Raw genomic sequence first — 23,968 nt, forward strand, 5'->3', positions numbered from 1 at the left:
TGTATCACATGCAATTGAGTACTTATTAGGCAGCTTGTATTTCGCCGCTTAGCAAATTTCCCCAAAGGTCTTTCGGTGTGCAATTGGTCCCCACCCATGTGGAACACCATTCCACCAAGCCGTCTTCCGTTGCTCGCACCTGTCCGGGAGCCCTCATGGCAATGTATATTTGCTCAACATAATAATACTGAACACCTTTATTAACGCATAGGAATTAGCGCTACCCATAGATTAATTCAACATAATACAAGGGGGCCAGTGCTGATGGCGTTGGCCCCAAACGGGCAGACCGCGGGGCCACCGTGGGGGAACTCGTGGTTTGGTTTTACTCGTAATGCGACCCTTCCGGTCGTGTCCTGAGAACGAGATACGCGGATCCTATCAGGTTCGTCGACACGTTTGGTGGCCTTGCTGGATTTGTTTTACCTTTCTCGAACGTCTTGTGCACTCGGATTTCGAGGAAACCTTGGGCTATCTCGAGGTTGAGGTTTTCCACCGCAGCTTGCGGCTAGTTTGTGATGGATGAGTTGGAGCACCCCTGCAGAGTTAAATCTTTCTGAGAGTCGTGCCCGCGGTTATGTTGCAACTTGGAAATTTGTTTAACACCCGGTCATAGCAAACTTGAAGTAAACTCAAATTAAAATACATCAACCGTGTGCCTAAACGTGACCATCTCTTCTCCTGAGGTTTGAACCAAGAAGGGGAACACACTGGGGTTATGTTTGACTCGTAAGTAGGTGTTCAAGATCATTTCTTGATCATTACTAGTTCACGTCAGTTTATACGTAGATCACTCTTCTTATTCTTGTCCTCGTAAGTTAGTCACTCAAATAAATGCTTAGTGATTGCTGCAGCCTCACCACTTAACCATACTTCATCCACTAAGCTTTGCTAGTCTTGATCCCTTTAAAAATGAGATTGTTGAGTTCATGTGGCTCACAGATTACTACAACAACAGTTGGAGGTACAGGTAATGCGATGGCTTGACGTGAGAGGGATGCTTGTTTGATTTGGAATTCTTCTTCTTCTTCGTTGAACATAGGATGGGTTCCAGGCCGGCAGTCTGAAATAGCAAGATGGATGTCGTTTTTATCGTTTGATTTCGTCCGTAGTCGGACTCTGGTTTTATGTATGATGATTGTATTGATATGATCATGATTTAGCTTGTGACGAGTGTAAGCCAATTTCATATATTCATCTCCTCTTTACATGTACTTGTAATGATTCCCTTTCTTGTGAAACGACGACATGCACTTTTATCCATATTGAGACCCTTGAAGCAAAATAAGAATATGATCGCATCTTGAACGTCACAGTCCTATACTAAAGAAACTTGGAGTTCCAAAAGCTGAAAAGCCATGCCTTTAGTTTGATAATCTTAGTGCTAATTATCTGTCTACCAATCCAACATTTCATGCAAGAACAAAACATATTGAGATAGAATTTTATTTTGTTAGAGAACATGTTGTCAGTAAACAGTTAGAGATTACATTAATTCCTTCCAACGATCAGCTTGCAGGTAGTTTACGAAAGCATTGCCAACCAGAGGTATATAAACTGTTATTATCTCTTCTTTGTAATCCACGTGCCGCGGGGGGCCGGGGGGGGGGGGGGGGGGTGGAATTCAACCAGTCCGGATGTAGATGCTATTGGAACATTGGTTAAACACTAACTATCTTCTGATAAAATGGTTTGTTACAGGTTTATCTAATTTTATTCAGGTCATCTGATCTTATAGTGACGCTCCGATCAAGCTCTCCTATAAGGACCGGTGAGAGCTTATAGCCCATCATCTTTGCCGGCCAGATACCCATCGTCGAGGTCGCCAAATCATCTTAAAGCAGAAGAAACCTCTGAGAGCCCCATATTGCTCAAAACAGAAGTGTTCTGTTTCCTCATCACAGAGGACGATCCAACCAGCCCCTGGTTAAGCAGTGCTTGAATGCTAGTTTCTTGAATTGATCCCTCAGATGCAACATAACTTTCCGTAATGGCACTTTCAGCTGGCCCTGACGCTATAGGGTAGCCTGCAAGCTCACTTTGTGCTGCATCAACAGATTTGAGCAGCAAAACTTTTGGCCTGTTCGGATGCCCCCTAGCAGCCTTCTCCCATTCTCCTCTTGTTGTTGGAGTGACTCTAGGGTCAAGAGTGACCTCCTTGAGATGTTTGAGATATTCTATTTTGAGGTCAGAAAGGCCATGTAGATCTTTACAGAGCAGCTGGAGTGTGACAAGGAATGGCAGCGCCCCTTCTTCTATTGTGGGGAAAGTTGGACATTGCAGTTCCAAAGAAAGGCGTAGAAGCCTGCAGAACGCCCGGTCTCTTGCGATGAACTTCTCGAGATCATGAGCAACCAGTTTCAAGTACTGCAGGTAGTTCAAATTACTCAAAGCTTCAAGAACACCGGTTGTCAATTTAGTAGACGAAAGGCATAACTCCCTGAGGCCCCGAAGTGACACAACAAACTGAGGTAGTGCAGCCAAGTCACCGTGCAATTTCAGTGAGCTGAGGTAGCAGGGTCCTTTTAAGGAATTCAGGAGCTCTTCACAGCATTTGCTGAAATGAAGCGATAAAGAGCGAGAACCAACATTTGCCTGCTTTTCATCCTCAATGAACTGCTGAATGACCTCCTTAAGATGAGTTCGGTCAGCGCAGCCTGCAGGCGACTCACACGAAATCTTCACCTTGCTCAGTTTATTCATATAACACATAAGATGCAGGAACCCTCCACTTCCGTCAGTAACAAATCCTGCTAGCGTTTCTAAGTTACTTTTTCCTTTGGAGAGAAACTCATGTACTTCACTTTTTGGCTTGACCATATCTGTAAGCTTAAACTTCCCAAATAAGTGAATTAAAGACGGCAACTGGAAGACTTCTACATGCAGTATCTGTATCTTTGTTCTCCTTACATCAAGTGATACCAAATGTTTCAGTTTAACAATATCTCTTGGAATTGTGGTAACACCACCTCCAAGGCTCAGATATTTCAGAAGCAGCAGGTTGCATATGTCTTTGACATGATCATCCTTCAACTCCTCACATTTTTCAAGATCCAATACTCGCAGAAGATGGTACTTGCTGAGGTCCAATACAGTTTGACTTGCCTTCCCGAAGATTGCTAGAGACCGGACAAGTGATAAATCAACGTTGCTGAAGCTGTCAGCATCTGTAGCAGAGCTCTCATGGAGAGAAAGCCGACGAACGTATTTGGGCTCTATCTTGTCATTGCAAAACAAGGTAACGAAGTTCTGAGAGATGGACATGTGCAAAATGAACTCACGCATCATGCCATATGTTTGACAAGTCTTCACATTATCATTGTTGCTCAAGTTGATTGGCTCAATGATGTTTCGATCTATGAGGGCATTGAAAGCAGCTATGGGATCCGGGGAGCTCGGCGAAGGTTGCGGTTCTACAAATCCCTCAGCAAGCCATCGTCTCAAAAGACTTTTCTTCCTGATGGGACGATTACTTGGGAACATACCGAAATATAGCAAGCAGGCTTTGAGAGCATGGCTAGGCAGAGTGGTGTAGTTATGAATCAGCACACCTCGCATTTTTTCAAAGCTCTTGTCATTCTCCAGGTGATAACCTATCTGGGTGCAGATATCTTCACAGCTAGGTCCTGTTGGCCAACCCTTTGCTTGCAAGAATTCACCTATTGTCACCAGCGCAAGAGGTTGGCCGTCACATTTCTTCAAAACTTCTGCTGGATCAGGCTGCTTGTAACATGAATATTTGTCTGGACAAGCTTTCTTGGTGAACAACTGTTTCGAGCATATTTTATCAAGTCTGCTCATCTTGTGAACATAGCCATTACTAGAACTGCAGGCATTAGCTACTGACTGAATAGTTGTCGTCACCAGTATTCTGCTGCTAATACCCTTATCTGCTGGCAAGGCAGATTTGATGGTTTTCCACTGATCTTCTGTTCGAATGTCATCGATCACAATGAAATATCTGAAAGACAGATCATGAAGAGAAATAAGTAACACAAATCTGTGGCAGATAAAGGAGAGAGATGTTTCTTGAAATTATAGGTGCAAAGGCGAAATGAATCAGGCAAAGCCCGAAGTCGATTACCTCTTCTTCACCAGCTGTTGTTTGAGTTCTGCGCAGAGTTGGCCGACATCGGAGGTCTCCAGCACACTTTTCCCCTGGCAAGAAGGAGCGTCGGAGCTAAGTTTCCGGAGCATGTCCGCCAGCACCTCCCGTGGGCTCCTGAGCGCCGCATAAACCCACGCGTGCTTCTCAAATCTCTCGCTGCGGGTTTCTCTGTTGTACACTTCCGCGGCGAGGGCGGTCTTCCCCAAGCCGCAAAACCCGACGACGGCGATCACCTTCAGCCGGCTGGGCTGCCCCTCAGCCAGCTGCTCCAGCAGCTCCGCGAGGGGCTCGTCGACGCCGACGAGATCAGCGTCAAGGATGCGCGGATCGGACGGGCAAGAGGGTGATTCATCCACCGGCTGGGTGGCAGAGGAGGGCTGGCCGCCGGCGGGGAAGTCGGCCGCGTACCTCTGCTTCCGGTCGTGCGCCTCCTTGGCCATCTGCCTGAGCCGCTGCATCTCCCGAGCGAGCTGCGCACTGGTCTTGAGCGCCTTGGGGGGCCGAAGCCGGACGCTCCGGCGGAAGAAGGACGCCTGCTGCTCCCAGGTGGCGCGATACGCGAGGCCGTCGATGCAGTCCTCTATGCCGTGGGCCAGCTCGCGCAGGTCCTGGATCGACAGGCGCGCGGCGGCGGAGGAGGAGGCCGCCGAGAGCTCGTCGTCGTCGATGGCGCCGACGATCATGCGGAGCTCCTTCACGAGGAACTTGATGTCGCTCTTGACGCCCTTGTGCAGCTTGTACTTGTCGTCGATCAGAGCGAAGAGCCTCGGCAGGATGACCTTGATGAACCCGCCCAGAAGAGCCGCCTCCATCTCCTCTCAGCTCGCTGGCCGAGAATGTGGAGAGGGATGGAAGCGCAGCCGAACTGGAAGAGAAGATGTGAAGGAAAGGGGATAGAGGAGAAGAGTGGACTAGAGACTTAGGAGGTGGGGCCCGCCGGTGCCTCGACAGCCCAAAATATCTCCCAACCTTTCTATCGTAGATTCGTTCCGTCGCCGTGGGCGGAGTTTCTCCTCCGTCGTCTTCAACCGGTGCGGCGGTGCCTCCTCCTCTGCCCGGCAGGCCGGCAACCGCACCAACCCAAGCAAGCTAGCTAGCAGGAGGAGCAACCCATCGACTCAGGCAAGCTAGCTTAGCTCCAAACCGAAGCCAGCGGCTGCTCTTGGTCTGGCCGCCGCGCCTCATCTACTCGCATCTAGAGCAGCAGCAGCCAAGCCCCGCCCTCGCCCTCGCCGTCAACGAGGCCCGCGCCGGCTGTCGTCCCTATCCCGCTCCAGGCTACATCGATTTGGGGATTTCTGAATTGGTGGGAGGAAGAGGGGATTTCGGCGGTGATAGCGCAGGGCGGAGAGAAGGCTATTCCGACCAGGAATATATCTCCAGGTTATTCATTCCATCCTAATTTTCAACCTCGTGCATTCAATAAAAAGAACTCAGGCTTCGTTTGACAAGGGTGGTTTTCCTGCCCCAAGGAGGTCGAGGATTGCAGGGGATTCGGTGATTCCCTCCCGTTCACCCAATCCCCACTAATCCCTTCCCTTCCTAATTCCCTGCGTTTGATTAAAACTCGGACGATCTCAACGTCTCACCCGATCTCTTCGTTATCTAGTTCCACGAGTAGGACCTGGTGGGTTCAGTTCCGCCTGGAATGAAGGGGGTTGGTGGAGATCGAAGGGTTTGGGCCACTCAAAACCCTGCGCGTCAAACGGTCTGGTCGGGATTTCTGAGGATTACCAGGCCCGCGTGGTTAATTCCCTGCAAACCCTCCCAACCCCCTTCTAACAAACGAGGCCTCAAGGCTGCGACATCCACTTTAAGACTAGTTATAAAGAAAATGTTATACCATTATAGTTAGACAACCGGTATGCGACATCATACTTAGGAGGTGTTTGTTTCGACCAATTCGCACCGTCACCTGTTTACACCGTTAACCACAACCGTTCCAGACGTTTGGAATGGATGCACCGTAATCATCTCCCCCTGTAAACGGTTCCAGAACAAGTCTCGGTCGCTACCACCCACCTCCCCCTGGTAACGAAGCATTACCTTCCCTCACGAGATCGCTCCTCGTCCCCCACGAACCCATCCGCCGCCCCCGCCCCCGCCCCGTCCTGATTCATCTAGTATGGGAGTTGCCTGTGATCTGCGACATCAATAGATAAGCATGGTGTGCGAATATGTGTTGTTGATCTCCGCATCCGATGCTACTTAGTAATTGATAAGCATGGTATGTGAATGCTTGCCTTTTTTTTGGGTGGGTGGGTGGGGGGGGGGTGTAATTTAGCTTCGTTCATCTTCAAGTGCTGACAGTTTCCAGTACGGTGGGCCACACAATCAATGCTAGACGTTGGAGCAGAACTGGTTTTGAGTGTTGTGTGCCTAGTTTTTCTCTTATCACACTGCTTTTGCCCTTACATGTCATTCTTCTCCATGCTTTCCTTGTTTCAGGTAGAGATGAGTTCTTCTCTGTTCGCCACGAGTGCCATGGAGGCTCCGATGAGCTCTTCCCTGGGTGCCATGGGCCCCCTTCTTAGGAAGCTGCATTCGCTGCTGGCCCCCGACTACCGGCTGCCCAAGCCACTGAAGCACGGAATCGAGCTCCTCAAGGAAGATCTCGAAAAATTAAGCGCCGACCTGTTGGAGCAGTCAATGGCGGATATCCCCAACCACAAGACGATATACTGGATGGATGAGGTGCGTGAACTTTCCTATGAAGTAGAGGACTTCATCGACGACATGATGCTGAGGCACACCGGCGACGGCATCAAGACCAGATCCAGCCGCAGCCACAGGGTCTGTCGTGTCAAGGTGTCTCGGCTTTTCAAGTCGCTGAAGCCGTCCACAAGGATATCCAAGATCGCAGAGTTCAGGACCCTGGTGCTGGAGGCGAGTGAACGGCGTGAGAGGTATCATCTTGATGCTTGTGCCTCCAGTTCTAGCCATGGGTTCACTGGGCACAATCGGGTTCGGGGCCTATATGGACAGGCGATGGATTTCCTTGTTGGTTTCGATGACCTGAAGATTAAGTTTACCAAGTGGCTTACTGAGGATGCTGATCAACAACTGAAAGTGGCATGTATAGATGGCCCTGCAGGGGTTGGCAAGACCACGCTGGCTAAACAACTGTACTATGAGCTTGGAGGGCAGTTTGACTGCTTGGCTTTTGTGCGGGCATCGCGAAAGTCTGACACAAAGAGACTACTTGGGGACATCCTCTCCCAAGTTCAGTGTTGTCGACTACCCTCTTATTCCTGCGAGGTGCAAAATCTCATTGACAATCTCATGAAATATCTCCAAGATAAGAGGTACCTTATTTACTTTCTTTTGTCCCATGAAAGTGCGTGTGCAATCAGTTGATTTAGCTATCCTGCGACTCATATAAAATCCAGTGCTCATGATTGTGCAGTGGAATTTTGTGAATGTGCACAGTCGATGGACCAAATGTATGGTATAACTCTTTGAACATTTGGAGAAACAAAAACAGTAAATGTTTAATTGTATTTCTTGCTTGTAGTTAGTGATAGAAATGAAAATGCTGATCAACCATTGAGTACATTCGTATTTTTCAGAAAATATATAGTCATATATAAATTTATTTTGCAGATACTTTATAGTAATTGATGATCTCTGGGAAACAAAAACATGGGATATTGTTAAAAGCGCTTTTCCGGATGGTAATAATTACAGTAGAATAATAACAACAGCAGAAACTGACAGTGTAGCTCTGGAATGTTGTGGTTACCAGTCTGATAATATTTTGAACATGAAACCCCTTGGCAGCCATGCCTCTGCAGAATTGTTCTTCAGTATTGTTTTTGGCTCTGAACATCGGTGTCCTGATCAATTGAGGGAAGTTTCATATGGAATCATTAGAAAGTGTGGTGGTTTGCCACTAGCAACCATCTGTATTTCTGGTCTCTTAGCAAGTCAGACGGACAACTCGGAGCTATGGCATCATCTGCAAAAATGTTTATGCTCCAATTTAAGTAGTAGTCCTACTTTGGAAGAGATGCTGAAAGAAGTACTAAACCTTAGCTACAGTAATCTTCCTCATTATTTGAAGACATGCTTGCTGTATCTTACTATGTATCCGGAGGGGTGCACGATGTGGAAGGTTGATTTGTTAAAGCAATGGATATCTGAAGGTTTCATTACTGCAAAGGAAGAAAAAGAGGTAGAGGAAATTGCGGATAGCTATTTTTCTGAGCTTGTCAACAGGGGAATGATCCAACCTGAGCAAATTAACCATAATGATGAGGTGTATTCTTGTACAATGCACCACACTGTACGTGATCTTATTATGTACAAGTCTAAAGAAGAGAATTTTATCACTTCCATGGATTACTCAAAAGCCATCACAGGAAACTGTAATATGATTCGTCGACTTTCTCTCCACTTTAGCAGTGCCAAATATGCGACCAAGCCATCAGGCGTAATACTGTCGCAATCGCGATCACTTTTCTTTTTTGGACTTCTCAGATGTTTGCCTTCTGATGTGGAGTTTAAGTTGCTGCGAGTTCTGACCCTTGAGTTTTGGGGCAACCAATATGGGCATACGAGTCTCAACCTCACAAGAATTTGCAGTTTGGTTCACCTCAGATATTTGAAGATTTCATGCGATATGATTGTAGAACTACCAGCCCAGATGCAAGGATTACGATACATGGAAACACTGGAAATAAATGCAAGAATATCTTCTGTTCCATTGGATATTATTGATCTCCCAGGCTTATTGCATCTCTCTCTTCGAGATGAGACAAATCTACCTGATGGGATTGGCCGCATCAGATCTCTGCGTACACTACAGTATTTTGATCTTGGCAATAACACTGAAGACAATGTACTGAGCCTCGGTGGCCTGATGAACCTGCAATATCTTCATCTCACCTATTCCACAGTGCAGTCTGATGAGCATCTGAAGAGAAACATGGTAGCTCTGGCCTCTTCAGTTATCAAGCTTGTTAACCTCAAATCTGTCATTCTGGCTCCTGGAGCTTTAAGCACAGCCATTTACCATGATGTCTTGAGCAGCGTTTGCTCTCCTCCTGTCTTTCTTCAGGGTCTTCAGAGACTTGATTTGTTGCCCCCAATCTGCATGTTTTCCAGGGTTCCCAAGGATATTGGAGTAGTTTGCAAACTTTGCTATTTGAGTCTTGTGGTCTGTGAACTACGAAGGAATGATATTGACAGCATCACAGGATTGCCTGCCCTCACTGTTCTTTCATTGTATGTCCGGCAACCCCCTGCAGAAAGCATCATCTTCAACAATGGGTCATTCCCTGCTCTCAAGTATTTCAAATACATGTGTGGTGTACTGTGCCTGGCCTTCCAGGAAGGAGCATTGCCGAATGTTCATAAGCTCAAGCTAGGTTTCAATGCCCGCAAAGGACAGCAGCATGATGTTTTGATTGCCGGCATTCAGCACTTGGTAAACCTGAAGAAGATTGATGGAATAATTGGGGCAGCCGTGGGTGCTGAGGAACCTGACAGAAGTGCTGCAGAGTCTGCGTTCAAGGACACCATTCGCAAGCATCAAAGGTTTCCTAATTACGTCAATGTAAAACGGGTAGATTGGATTGAGGAAGAGAATGAGTCTAGGACCCAAGTCAACAGCTCATCAAGTGAATGGCATGAAATTCTACAAAAAGAGTGTGGGGTAAATGAGACCGAGGAAGATACAAAGCAGTTTGCTGATAGCGGGTATGCTATCAACCCACTCCCCCCCCCCCCCCCCCCCCCCCCCGGTTGCGAAAAGCAAATATTATTATGACCTTTACGGCATTTTCCCACAAGTTAAACATGCACACCGTATTTTGCCAGCAAAACCTTTATATATTACTCACATACATGTCTGATAGTTACAGGGTGACAAGTCAGATCATGCAAGTGTTTCCTCAGCATAAGGATTTATGCCTAGACGATACAAAGCTGACTATGCCAAGTAACATCAGAAAGGCATTTCCTGAAAAGTTAGAGGATAATATTGCAGCTGAAGCAGTGAGCTTTTCATCTACTACATCATCTGTTCAAAGTCCACAATCGTGGTCAGCTCCATCATCTCATCAATCTTTACCTGAAACATATACATGGGACCCAGAGGGATCTCCTTGGTCAAGGGCATTGAGAAGTCCTTCTCTTACACCAAGGAATACCAGTGCCCCTCAATCAGCTATGAACCCGATGTTATCCCCAGAAGACCATATTTCACCTACTGAAGGCACCTGGAGTACTGCCTATTTTCACCCTTTACCACTTCCTCCCAGTGCTATAAGCCAAATGAAAACAACTCTCAGTAATCAACCCGCTCCAAAAGTTGAAATGTCCTTAGCTGGTCAATGGCAAAAGAGAAAACTTATAGGTAGTGGTACATTTGGTTGTGTATATGAAGCTACCAACAGGTATGGAAGTGTAATCCGTATGCCATTGCATCTATTCATGTTAAATTCTGAATGTTGGGTTACTGCCATTTAAATGTAGGCACACTGGGGCTGTTTGTGCAGTTAAAGAGATCAATATAATTCCTAATGATTCGAGATCTACCGAGTCCTTGAAGCAATTAGATCAGGTTATTAAATCTGGCTATGCACTCTTAAGTAATTACAAGCTGTTCTTTTGCAGTAACTTAGAATCTAGTCCCTCCGCCTCGAATTACTTGTCGCAGAAATGGATGTGTCTAGATGTATTTTTAGTTTTAGATACATCCATTTCTAATTCAGGATGGAGGGAGTATTTTTTTTATCATTTCTGTAAGTTCTGTCTTAATACTTTTCTTTGTTATTGTTTGTCGACGTGTGATCGTCAAGATTAGGGATCAAAGGAGACCCCCTGTCGGGGGGATAACCCCGGGGTAGGCTCATCAAGCCTACTCCTTTGCCTTCTACCATGAAGGAACAACATGAATCATTTTACAAAGCCCAAGTCCCCCTGGCCGGCTAGGAAGCACCTGCCGGCTGGGGGCAAGACGGCCAACTCCCTCTGGCCGGCTAGGAAGCTCTTGCCGGCTAGAGGCGAGACGGCTACCTCCCTCTGGCCATCTAGGCCAAGCCGGTCGGCTAGAGGCGAGGCGGCCGTGCCCAGGCCGGCTAGTTAAACGACTAGCCGGCTAGTTAAACGACTAGCCGGCTAGTTAAACGACTAGCCAGCTAGGGAGCTCAAGTCACATCAGACCGTAGGTCATGACGAGACCCTACAGTTAAAGGTGGCTACGCGTCAGCCAAGGTACTGGATTGGGGTGCACGACAGGTACAGACCGGCTCCTGGCTGTTGGGCTGGCGAGGTGGATGTTAGAGAGAATAAAGGAGTTAGAGAAAAAGGAGTCATACAGGAATCAAAAGATGAAAATACAAGGCAGCAAGCATGGTGTTTACTAATTCAATGCAGAATATATTACATTCGAAAGCATTCAAAAGGCCCACGGCCGAAGTTCATTACGATAAACACCCCCAGTGGTTGGAACTATTGGACTGACGATACATTGCAGACAATGAAAAAACAAAAGGACCAGCTAAGGGGCGGCGGCTCCGTCTGTTGCCCCGGCTGCAGCTCCTGAAGTGGTGGCTTCACCATCGCCGGTTACGCCCGAGGCGGATGCGCCGTCTCCACCACGAGAGCCTTCAGCTACGTCCCTCGCGGTCGAGTCTGCAGAAGCCTCGCTGCTGGAGTCGGCCGCCTCCTCCTCAAGGGCCGCCTTGGCAGAGCTGCCATCGGCGTCATACGGCTGAAGATGGAACAAATCCCCAGGGATCACGTTTTCATCTTCAGCACGCTCCAAGTTGAGCTCATCCCAGGCGGCAAAAGAGGCGATGTCGCTAGCCCTCATCCGCAGTTGGTCCTTCATGGCCTGATACTCACCCTCCGAGCCGTCGCGCTGTGCGGCGAGCTTGCCCAAGTCCAGGTTTCGATACCAGGACTTGGCCAAGCGCAACGCCATGTAGGCGCCAGCGCGCGCGGCTGAGGCGCGCCAGGCGTCGAGGCGGGCGGCACCAGCTTCCAGCCAGCGTGACATCCGACTCATCGACTCCGACTCTACAGCTTCGGGCCACAACGCCCTTATCATCGACGCGCCTGCGCGCTGGAGCGGTTCCCAGGAGTCGGCCAGTACGAGCAGGCGGACCCTGATGCCGACGGCGATCTCCTCCACAGACCAGCCGGCGTCGGCATCCACCTCCTCACCAGCAGCGTGACGCTCCTCACGGCTGGTCTCCACAGCCGTTTCAGCCGCTTTCCGTGTCCCAGGGAAGATTCCTGGGGTATGGGAAGTGGTGCGAAGAAGAGTAAGAGGGGAGACTAACAAAGAAGAAAAAATCAAGAAAAGATAAAGAAAGGCTTACGGTTGAAATGGATGTCGGTCTCACGAGCCTCCTCCAGGGCCTCGCGCTCCCGCACCGTGCTCTCTCGAGTCACGCGGGAGAGCTCGTCTCGGAGGTTCTCGGCCGTCTCCATCGCCTTGGCCAGCTGCGCCTGCTTCTGGATCAGGGCATCCTCCTCCTTCAGGGCAGCGTCCTTGAGCTTCATCTCCTCGAGATGAGCCGTCTTGAGACGCTCCGTGTCGGCAACATGGGAGGTGTCCTTCTCCTGAAGGATGGTGCGCAGCTGCTCCAGTTCAGCCTGACGGGCCGCCTCGCGATCCTTCTTATCCGTCTGGAGAAGACCCAGCTGCTGCTGGAGCTGCTTGTCCGCCTCGCGCAGGACGTCTCGCTCCGAGACGGCAGCATCCAGCCGGCCCTGGAGATCGCCAACTTGGCCGTCAGCCGCCTGGACTTGGGCCCGCAGCGTGTTGTACGCCTGCACTTGGGCGTCATGAAGTTCCTACGAGCAAAGCAAAGAAAGCAAGAAGTAAGATTCGGCCCGACTAACTCATAGCCGGCCCGATTCTCGGGGGCTACACCCAGTGGGTGCGTTAGGGCGCCCTCACTAAAAAAGCAAAGATGAACATAGCACAAGGAGATTTGGCCCGACCAATGCTTGGCCGGCCCGATTCTCGGGGGCTACACCCAGTGGGTGCGCTGGCGCGCCCCCACTGATTCAAGAGCAGAAAAAAGAGAAAAGCCAAACCAAGGCAGAAGACAAAAGACTCATCCTGGTTTGCTCTTCAAGGCGTTCCAGATCGCACTGGGCCACCCTGGCTGCATGCTGCACCTTGTCGCGGCTGCTGGAGAACAGCGCCACCAGCTCCGGGACACCGCTGAGCTCGGTGCCTGGGGGCAATGCTGTGCGCTCAGCATTGGCCACGCGCCAAGTCCTCATGGGCCGGCTCCCGGCGATGGGGCCGGCTCCTGGGGCGGCCGGGCCGCGGCTGGACACGACGATGGTGCCGTCTCCAGGAGGTGGGTTCGTGGCCGGCTCCCTTGACGTCCTGGCCGGCGCCGTCTCATCAGCTGGGGGTGGATCAGCCGTCTCCGGCGCATCCATGGTCACCTCCGGCGCCCCCATGGTCATCTTCGGCGACGTCGTCTACGTCAGCTTCCGGCGTGTCGGGGATCAGCTCGAGGTCCACTGGCGTGGAGGCGGCCGGCTCAGCGGTCTTGGCTGCCTTGGCCCCCTGGGCACGCTTCGGAGCCGCATCGCTAGCTGGCTCCTCCACGTGGGCTCGCTTGACGGGGTCGTGCTTGGCCTTCGACCGTTTCTCCTTCGGCTTCTCGGCCCGGCTGGGCTTGGATTGGCTCGCGGCCGTCTTGTTCGCCGCCGCCTCCCAGCGAAGGGCGGACTCGTCCTCCAGCGCCTTCTTGGCAGCATCAGCAGCTGCCCAGCCGGCTTGCTCGGCGGCGGAGGTGGTTTCTTCCTCCACGTCTTCCGCCTCCCTGTCAAGCACCATTTGAGGAAACCATCCTCACGCGGTAAAACAAAAAAGAGATAACAAAGGACTCTTACCCCGTCACTACGGGCACTCGCTTCCGGCCGACGCCGACGCGGTGCTTCTTGGCGCCGCCTCCGCGTCCTCTGGCTGGAGGCCCCGTTGCGGCACGTTTGGGGGCCGACTTGGATGTAACCGCCCCCTTGCCCTTGTTCCTGGCCGTCTCGCTAGCCTTGCGACGGCCCCGCATCAGGGGAGGGCTGGTGACTTCCTCCAAATCCTTTGGATCCTCCTCGAAGGCTGCATCAGATGGAGCAGACAGTGTCTCGTCATCATCTGTCTAGTCAAGAATGGAGGGCTTTAGGTGCTCACCAGGCGGCTCGGAGCCCTCCGACTTGAGCGCTTCCTGCGAACCATCGGAGGCGGCGGCTGGCGGCTCGATCACCCCCTCATCCTCGATTTCCGAGGGGTCCGACGTCTCCACGTCGGCGGCGGGCGGGTTGAGCTCTTGCAGGATCTCGAACAACTGAGCAAGGGAGTTAGTAGCCGGCTCAGAAGAAAGAACAACGAGTTCAAAGATAAACAAGACAAAGTTTGGGAAGGCGCTTACCACTCGGCCGGATGGGCTCGGTCGTAAGGGCGCATTCCACACTCCCAATCTCCACCTTCGTCCATGTTAGCGGAGGAGATCAAGTTCACGTTCCGGACCCACCGCGCCGGCCTGGAAGTTCTTGGTGGGGAGCCGGCAAGGATCGTGCCGGCCGCCCATCTGACAGATCAGATGGGGCCGCCTCTACAGAGGCAGGACCCGGCGGGTCATCATGGTGGTGAGCAAGTCGCGGCCTCCTGGGCCGCGAGTCTTCATGGTCTCGAGGTAGGTGCATATCTGCGCCACCTCGGCGATTGGCTTCGGATACGAAGCCTTCCAATTCCTCCTCGCCATAGGAGGAGCGATGACGAAGGGTGGCAGGTTAAGGCTGTCGCGGGAGGGGTCGACGTTCTTCACATAGAAGAACCCCCTCTGCCCAGCTTGATGGAGTCATGGAGCGGCATCTGGGGGAAGCCGCACGTCGTCCGGTGATGCACCAGTGCCGCGCCGCACGGGGTCATCGGACGGGGGTCCGTGAGCTTCTCCGCCTCGGCCTTGTCCATCTATATGGACTGCTGCTTGAAGAAGAAGAGTTTCTGCCAAAGATCGAGGTGGGGCTCGATGCCCATAAAGCCCTCGCAAAGGACGACGTAGGCAGCGAGTTGAAGAATGGCGTTAGGCGCGAGGTGGTGCGGCTGCAAGCCGAAGAAGATGAGGAAGTTGGAGAAGAAGTTGCTCGCTGGAAGCCCGAAGCCATGGTAGAAGTGTTCATCGAACACGACTACCTCTCCCGCCCTCGGCATCGGGGAGTTTTCGGCTCCTGGCACCCGCGCCGCCACAACCGATGCGGGAGGAAGCAGATATGGTCGACGCTGGTGTCGCTGCCAAGCCAAGCACCGTTGTGCTGACCCTTCTTGGGGGCGCCGCTCCACATGATGGCGTGCGGCGGAGGCCTGGTGGTTGGCGGCGGTGGCCTGCGCGACGACGAAGACGAAGCGAAACTCTCTCTTTCTCTGGGCTCGGGAAGGAGAGGGCGCAAGTGCGGGGCTAGAAGGGGGCGAATGGCCTCCTCGGTACCCCGCACCCCATTTAAGCCCCACGATGGATCGTGGGAAGGGGATCCGGTGCGCACAGGGCCCACCTTCCCCGATCATTACGGGGACATTACGACTCCCGAAACACAACCGTCGCGGAGTAAATCCGCAGAGGATCCTCCGCGCGGGGGCCGAGGGGGCGTCGTGGCGGGACCCAGGGCTTAGGCCCCGTCCTGTCATCTGAGCAAACCATCATCACGTCAGGCCGGGGCCTGGCACGTGGCGCAATCTGCGCGACTTACGACGAAGCCGAGGCGTCTCTTGGAAGCCAGACGGCTTCCGAGCCGGCGTCTCCTATCGCAGGCGGCAAAGGAAAATCAACGGCAAATAACTCAAGCCGGCAAGGCCACCCACTCCATGGCGGCGGGCCTCCCCTTCTTCGGGGACTGCTGTCAGGGGATAACCTCGGGGTAGGCTCATCAAGCCTATTCCTTTGCCTTCTACCATGAAGGAACAACATGAATCATTTTACAAAGCCCAAGTCCCCCTGGCCGGCTAGGAAGCACCTGCCGGCTGGGGGCAAGACGGCCAACTCCCTATGGCTAGCCAGGAAGCTCCTGCCGGCTAGAGGCGAGACGGCTACCTCCCTCTGGCCGTCTAGGCCATGCCGGCCGGCTAGAGGCGAGGCGGCCGTGCCCAGGCCGGCTAGTTAAACGACCAGCCGGCTAGGGAGCTCAAGTCACATCAGACCGTAGGTCATGACGAGACCCTACGGTTAAAGGTGGCTACGCGTCAGCCAAGGTACTGGATTGGGGTGCACGGCAGGTACGGCGTCGGCGGCCATGCCGCCGACCTACTCCGGCTTCGATCCATCATCCTGCACAGTGTCGGTCCGTCAAACTCCCACTCCATTACTGCACTCGGCGTGGGAACAGTGGAGACGGCCGTAGTGGCGGCCCATGACGAATCTTGCAAGACGATGCCGAACGTACTACACGTGTCCTGCGTCAACCTTACGCGAGAGCCTCACTGGCTAGCCGGCGGGTCCCATAGCCAGACGAACCTTGCAGCCGGCTGGCCCCTCCAACGACAAGACAAGACCCACGCGGGCCCCCTGGCCAGCCGGCGAGGCTGCCAGCCGGGTCCCACTCATGTACTTTTATCCTTATTGTAGCTCGGTGGGTTCGTCTATAAAACCCCCTGACCCCCCTCCATGCAGAGTGTCGGTCAACTCAACACATACACACCACACAGGAGAGGTAGAGGCGAGCCGACTGCTCCTTCTTCCTCCTTCGCTGAACAACTCCAGGAGCACATTGTAGCATCATTGATACATTATACACTCCGGCAGGATTAGGGGTGTTATCTCTACGGAGAGCCCTAAACCTGGGTACATCGTGCGTTTCCTGCTTGTACCAACCTCGGCCCCAGCGCCCTCCGGTGTCACTTCGGTTCCCACCATCTTTAGCCTACCCATGGCTTATGTTGTGAGTAAAAACCGACACCCCTTTTAGTTGTTCGGCCAGGGGTTAAAACACTCGCAGATTCTCACAGCTTCCTAAGGACTAATGACACAAGCAGTTACCCTGTGGGTGTAATATCTTACTCCTGCTTTATGTGTATTTGATGGATGACGAACAAATGAACTACAAGTTGGAGCTGAGTATTGGCAGCTAGCTTTGGTAGTGCTTTGGTGGGCCTATACCTACCCCGAGCACCCTTCTCTTCTTCCTCTTCCTAGATCTGAAGTTTTTGGGATCCTCCATGGAGTTTGCCAAGAGTGGCAAGTAAATGGCCGCCGGAATCCCATTTATCTCTAGTCGAGAGATACACCTGGTCACTAGCGTCGCTCTGGGCTCCACATGTCAGCGTATGGTGGTTGATGGAGGTTGCTGCTCTTGTCAGGGCGTCAGGGCCATAGTCAAAAGGAGGCCCTATGTCCTCGCGTCAGTTTGATTAGTTGCCCCCTTATCGCGCGTGGAATCGAGATACCGCCCTATGAAAGCGCCATCAATCCCCTAAAATACATAGCCTGCCGGGCTACGGTTGATAGCCTGTCATTCACAAGAACAAAAGAGATACTCCGAGCAAAGCTAAAGAACGGTAGCTCCGCAATGCTTTCCCAAGCACCCCAAGGCTCCCGAGCACAACAACCTCCAGACATGGCTACCTCGGGCTTAAGCGGTCAGGTAAAGTGAATTTGCCCACAACACATTTAATGCAAAGCAGGGCCATGCCCGACCAGGCATTAAGATTTGCTTGATTGGCTCGTAGCATAACTGGATGAGGCCAAGCTTCTTCAACTTACGCCATAACTTAACTTGGTTAAGTTCGTGGAGTTTTTCCTCGGGAGGCCCATTTTGGTGTGCTCGGGGGAACCCCGTTTTTTAGTACACCGACATTGTTCTTTTTCTAGGTTTCTCATTCTGAGAAATAAGTTTCTAGCTTATTTTGTTTACTGAATATTATAATTTTTTAAAGTGTTACAAATGCCTACTGTCATGTGGGAGCGGATGCATGGCTAACGCACCAAGGAAAAGGCCAGCCATTCGATGGTAGTTTGATTTTCAAGTTAGCCCTGGGATTTCCATATCAATCTAATTCGTTTCCATGCTTGTTAGTTATTGCATTGGCTTTTAATTCATTCCAACTCTCTATATAGGGAGGACTACCAATGTAACATCAAATTGCCAATAGAACAAGAAAAATAGATTATACTCCAACCCTAGCACCCGAAACTTGGAACGTAATTTCACATGCTCACAGAAATACTTAAAATCTTCATCAACCAAAATGGAACTTAAGTCTCTAAGTACCCTAATTGTACCATCTTGTAAGGATTCATCTTAGTTCTCTTTGTGTGACAATCACTCGGTACTTCGCTTTTCTGCTCTGTGATGATGTATAACAACTTTTCAAGGTGCCTTTGTTGACATACTTTCATTCTTTTCAGGAAATAAAGCTTCTAAGTCAATTTAAGCATGAGAACATAGTTCAGTATTATGGTAGTGAAACTGTAAGTTTCCCTTCCAATCTGAGTTGATTAATTCCACATGATCCCATGATGTAATCTTATTTCTTGGAGGATCTTGCAGATAAAAGACCAGCTCTATGTTTACATGGAGTATGTTTATCCTGGTTCAATTAATAAGTATATCAAACAACATTGTGGAGCGATAACAGAATCGATTGTCTGCAACTTCACTCGCCATATTCTTAGAGGTTTAGCATTTTTGCATGGCCAAAATATTATGCATAGGTATGTGCAAATATGTATCCTTGTTTACATAGTTTCCGCTAACTAGGTCAGTGTGTCAGCAGTTTCTGAACTCATGTTTTGCTCTTCCCTGCTGCTTGCAATGTTTTACCTTCCACTTTTGTCCATTCTCCGTTAAACCGCCTTCTTTTGTTCACTTCATTTTCTTGTATTCTCTTTGATTTTGATTTACTAGATCGTGATATGTGATCTATTTTGCTCATCCGGATAACGAACAATAAATATTGATGCTGGTTATCTTGCTCCCCCCTTTCGTTTTTAGAAGCAATAACTCTTCGTGTGCCCTCCCCTTGCCGCCGCCAGACGGCACTGGCGGCAATGGGGCTCTGTTGCCGCGGCGTTTTTGGCATTTTTTGGCGAGGTGCAGGCAGTGGCAATGACAATTCATGGCTGGCCGGTGGCCTTGTTGAAGACGGAAATTTGCGGCATCGGCAAATCTTGAGACATAGGTTTCTGGGCTCTGCAGCCGCCATGAGGACCTCCGGAAGGACCTGCAACCGCCATGATTCAATCGGGGAGCATGCTCATGCCAAGGTCTTTGCTCCTGGGTGCCTCTTTGGTGCCGGCGTGCAACACGTCGAGGCGGTGGCCAAGCTGCAGCTGCCGTGGCCTTTGTCCATAGGAGGTGGCGGTCATGGTGGTCCTTCACTTGGACTCGTGTTCAAGGTCAGGTGGCGATGTGGGTCTAGCCAGCATGCTGTTAGGCGGTGCTGGCTGGCTGGCACTCCCCGTAGTTGCAACATCGGTTAAATGGCGGTCGTCTGAGTGGCTTCTGTTAGAGTTATAATATAAGTCATGTACCCTTTTGTATTTATCCCAATATATAAGGGGTTTCCTGCATATAGTCCACCACCTGTACATGTATATATACTGGCCTATGGCCTCATGGGAATACAAGTTGCTTTCCTAACAGCTTCGACCTTCCCATCTGGCACCAACATTTGCCGGTGATGAGTCAGCTCAGTACGATATGTTGTTGTGGGTGCGGAGCTACCGATGATTCCTTTGTGGGCTGGCAGCATGCATCGGTGGCTCGCGGTATGCGTCGCTACGGGTGATGCATGGTGGTGGTCGTGTCCTTTTCCTCAAGATGATCTATGTTGAAGATTGTCTAGCCCTTTCCATTAGTTTGGACTTTTGGTTGTGTTGGCTAGTGCATGAAGCTTAACATGGTATTAGAGTCTAAGTCGCCCCTAGTTGGTTATACCTGACAATTGCAACCTTTGTTGTTGTTAGGAATAAGCAACTTGTATTCCCATGAGGCCATAGGCCGATATATATACATGTACAGGTGGTGGACTATATGCAGGAAACCCCTTATATATTGGGATAAATACAAAAGGGTACACGGCTATATAATATATACTCTAACAGTTGTGTCGCTACCTTGATGAATGTATTGCTTGGAATTTGCTCGGATATAATCTTTAGGGTGAAAATCCACAATCTGACCTTCGGCGGTTGGATCTGGCGACGAAGGCGCTTGTGTGTTGTTCCCTTCCTGGAGGTGTCGCTTTTAAAGAACCATTCTCGTAATCCTTGTGATGTCAAGAGATGGTTGGTGTCGTTGGTCACTGGTGTATATTGTTAATCGTTGTTCCATCGATTTCTTTTTCTTTTTCTCCCTCCGCCTAGGTATAATTTCGGTCTTGTATGACTTTGCTCTTTGCCGGTGTGATCGTTTGTGTGTGTGTGTTGGTTGTGTGCATCCTTGTTATGCAGAGGTTGGGTGTGTACTCACTATGATCGTATCCTTAATGCTACATTATGAGTCAATAAATACACACTTTATCCAAAATGAAGCAATTCCTGCCCCTTTATCCTCACTACCTTTATCTATCTTGATGTTCTCCCATTCGTTTGGATATATAAATATAGGATGACAGATGGAGTTATTGTTTCAATTGTTAAGGAGTATTATTATTATTAGTATTGATCTAGGTCCCCTTATGTATTGGTATCAATCTAGACCTCCTTACCTGTACTCCTAACCAAAGTTCAAAAAGCGCTAGGCGTTAATTATGCGTCCGGTCACCTACTTGCGCTTTTCTAGCTTAGGCGCGATTAGGCGAAATTAGGCGCGATTAGGCGTTAGTAGTGTAGTGTGAAGAAATAAGCTAGATGGGTTGGCCTAGCCCATTAAACCACATGCCCATCTTCCTATTCTTCTACTAGAGCTCTCGTATGTGCACAGTCAATAGTGAGCCTAGGTTTCCTTCTCACGCCACCTCTCCCCCTCGTCATCTCTCCCTTGTGCATGATGCTGTCTCTCTACCTCTTCCTTTGTCCCTCGATATCTCGCCGGAGAAGCTCAATCCCTCGTCGGAATGAGTTGTTTTGTCATCTGAGTGGTTGAATCCTCGCCGGCAGAGATGAATCCTTGCCGGGGAGGTCAAATCCTCACCGGGAGATTGACTTCTCGCTTGAGAAACGTGTTTCCTTCTTTCGAGAAAACGCAAAAGGCATTTGCGTTTCTTTGCATTGGAAACAAGGAGTTCAGGTACAATCGTCCTAGGACACGAATTACATTACAATTAGTGGACATCCCAGGTTTGTGGAATCACAAGCCGGAGGCCAGGTGCCCCGGCGGCCGCCCAAGAACGGGCCTCGTCCTGGATCCTATCTAGAAGCGTATTCATGGATGGTGTTGCATTGTCGAAGATGCAGCTGTTTCTTTAGCTGTCCATATGTACTGTTTAATTTTACATTGATATGTTTCATCTTAGATAGGTTGATGTAGTCAAAGGTTTTGAATTTGTACTTGGACCTGTCAATATAATGTTCTCATATCCCTGGTCTGCAGGTCAAATCTTGTTCATTGTTCTCTGTTAACTCTTATTATTTTGAGTCTATAGGATGTTGCGTCCATAATCATATACTCCCTCCATCCATAAATAACTCCCGCTCAAACGGATGTATCTAGCACTGAAATGCATCTAGATACATCAGTTTGAGCGACAGTTGTTTCTGGACGGAAGTAGTGCCATTTTATGTCCATCCTTGCCAGTTGCCACTGCTACAAAAAGCAAGGACTTCGAAGCTGCCTGTGTGCAATTTTTTTGTTTCTTTTTCCGCCAGACATGTATATGAATGTGGTAAACGAAGGCAGGTTGAGAAGGAACATGGATGCTTATCTGCTTTTGTTGTTATTCTAGACGCACATACACTGGTGGAGGGCTCGGATGTCAAAGCCAAATCTCACATGTCTCAATGGACAACTACCAGAATGTGATCTAAATGATCTTATATTTCTTTACATACGGAGTAGTTAGGAAGAGAGTGTAGCTCACTTGGCTGGGAGAGTGGATGTACAATCCGACCACCTGTGCTCAAGTTTTGTGAAAACGAATTTGAGTTCCTATTTCTATGGCTTCCATTAAAGTTTTCTTGCAACTAAAATAACTTCAAGAATTGTTTTCTTATGCTGGTATTCACTTCTGCATCAATATAACACTTTTATGCATATGAATGTACTCTTACAGGGATATCAAAGGAGAAAATATGCTAATTGACGTTAACGGTGTTGTTAAATTGGCTGACATTGGAATGGCTAAGCATGTGAGTCCATCCTTAAAAAGTTTAGTAGCATCTTCATATTGTACTGTATTGTGTCTAACTGTATCATTTTAAGGGTACCTTTTATTTTACGTTTTGTAATAGAAGAGCGTCAAGATGATGCAAAACCCTACAACTCTACCCCACAAGAACCAAAAGCAAAAGGAATGCATAGAAAGTTAAGAGATAAGTCTAAGAAAGCAAAAAAAGATTGAACTGTACTGCACTCGGGTGATAGTCTAAACAGTGAGGTCAGGAGGCTGGGTATGCGATGGGAGCCGTCCTGTCACACAGCTTTAGCTCCGGCTGGCAACCATAGTTTTCCCTCACATCAACTTCAGCTAAAAAAACAGTCGAGTCAACCAGCGCTGAACAGTTTGGCAAAGCCCCATCGAAAACACAGCCATTACAAAGCTGCCATAACCTCCAAATGGTGAGTTAGGTCAGCGACCTCGCTCCCTTCAGCTTTTCTGCACCAGCTCGCTCCGCAGCCTGCTCGAACCAATAGTTGAAGTCAGTCTGTTGACTGGGGGCAGATAATTTGTAGGGAGCAGGATGCCAACACTTGTCTCAAGCATGTGCATTTGGTGCATAGGTGCAAGATTGTTTCATCTTCCTGGTCACAGAGGGTGCAAGCTTCTAGATGCTGCGGCCTCGGCTCTGAACTCAGTGTGGTCCAGCATCTGTTTACAAAGTTGAGCGGAAACTTCCCGTTCGTTTCGTAAAAATATGGAAACGGAGAGAAAATATCAGAATAAAAAAGGAAATTTACAAAACGGAAAGGGAAATGGTAGCTTCTTGTGGAAATGGAAACGAACCTTCCGTATCCGCATGTGCGGAAGTTTCATTTATCTTTTGTCTCTGTAGCCCAGTTCAGTCCAACCCATATACACTTTTGGTGCAACTAAATCTACCACCAAAAAACCTTATCATTCCTCTGAACCTCCCCGTCGACATGTTATGTTGCCAAAATTGGAATTTTACACATTTTTCGGCACGATGACCAAAGCACGAAACTTTAGAGAGTTTAGGACGTAATTAGCCTAGGCTAATTCGTTAGTTAGAGGCAAGTAAATCAATTAAGTCAGGAATGGAGGAGATACATGCAATCGGGAGAGAGATACTTCCCTTCTTTTCCTATAAGGAGATACACACAATCGGGAGAGAGATATTTTCTTTTTCTTCTAGAGGGCTAAATGGGAATCATGGGGAATTGGAGGAAATGCACTTGGTTAAGCTTCATGCACTAGGCAACGCAACCAAAGGTCCGAACTAGTGAAAAGGGATAGGCAATCCACATATACACTTTGACACCCCATGTCATGCGTGACACGAAAAGTTAACACTTGAATAGACTCAGAGGTATGGCTCAAGAGACCTATACGTGGACAAAGGTTGAGGTCACCTAGAGTCCTAGCTAGTTTCTTACTAAGTTGGTTTAGATTATGTATTGGAAAGTGTCCACGTTAGTAAACCTGCCGAGGTGTGTACCGAGTCGGGATCACGTCGTGTTGGCTGCTGAGTCTGGCGGCGCGTTGGACGTGGCAAGTCTGTATCCCTTTATATACGCAAGGAATAATCAGAAAAGGTGCAAGTTGTAGGCACCACAAAA

General features: G+C 49.6%; 2 protein-coding genes across 6 annotated transcripts in view; one reads left to right on the forward strand and one right to left on the reverse strand.

Moving 5' to 3' along the window:
- Positions 1–1,657: 1,657 nt before the first annotated feature.
- Positions 1,658–5,009, reverse strand: LOC123447862 (disease resistance protein RGA4-like). Its single transcript, XM_045124568.1, has 2 exons — positions 4,085–5,009; positions 1,658–3,961 (listed from the first exon to the last, which is right to left on the reverse strand). The coding sequence occupies exons 1-2, from the start codon at positions 4,918–4,920 to the stop codon at positions 1,831–1,833; spliced, it is 2,967 nt and encodes a 988-aa protein (XP_044980503.1). The 5' UTR covers positions 4,921–5,009; the 3' UTR covers positions 1,658–1,830.
- Positions 5,010–5,076: 67 nt separating this feature from the next.
- The window catches only part of LOC123447860 (disease resistance protein RGA5-like), a 45,604-nt gene continuing 26,712 nt past the window's right edge, over positions 5,077–23,968 (forward strand). Inside the window, exons 1-8 of one of the 5 annotated variants that reach the window (XM_045124564.1) lie at positions 5,077–5,491; positions 6,557–7,413; positions 7,712–9,808; positions 9,967–10,506; positions 10,586–10,673; positions 18,478–18,540; positions 18,620–18,783; positions 22,284–22,359. In XM_045124564.1, coding sequence (XP_044980499.1) covers positions 6,563–7,413; positions 7,712–9,808; positions 9,967–10,506; positions 10,586–10,673; positions 18,478–18,540; positions 18,620–18,783; positions 22,284–22,359 — 3,879 coding nt within the window. In that variant the 5' untranslated portion in view covers positions 5,077–5,491; positions 6,557–6,562. The remainder of the gene's footprint in view (positions 5,492–6,556; positions 7,414–7,711; positions 9,809–9,966; positions 10,507–10,585; positions 10,674–18,477; positions 18,541–18,619; positions 18,784–22,283; positions 22,360–23,968) is intronic. The other 4 variants (XM_045124566.1, XM_045124563.1, XM_045124565.1 and 1 more) reach the window with 4 other exon arrangements.

The sequence above is a fragment of the Hordeum vulgare genome, chromosome 4H (genome assembly GCF_904849725.1).
Source record: "Hordeum vulgare subsp. vulgare chromosome 4H, MorexV3_pseudomolecules_assembly, whole genome shotgun sequence".
Lineage (NCBI taxonomy): Eukaryota > Viridiplantae > Streptophyta > Magnoliopsida > Poales > Poaceae > Hordeum > Hordeum vulgare.

What these genes read in the sequence shown, in the direction of transcription:
- LOC123447862 (XM_045124568.1), bottom strand. Translation starts at nt 4,920, where the DNA reads ATGGAGGCGGCTCTTCTGGGCGGGTTCATCAAGGTCATCCTGCCGAGG. An exon ending in CAACAGCTGGTGAAGAAGAG is followed by an intron (nt 3,962 to 4,084) that starts GTAATCGACTTC and finishes TCTGTCTTTCAG; the next exon opens with ATATTTCATTGTGATCGATG.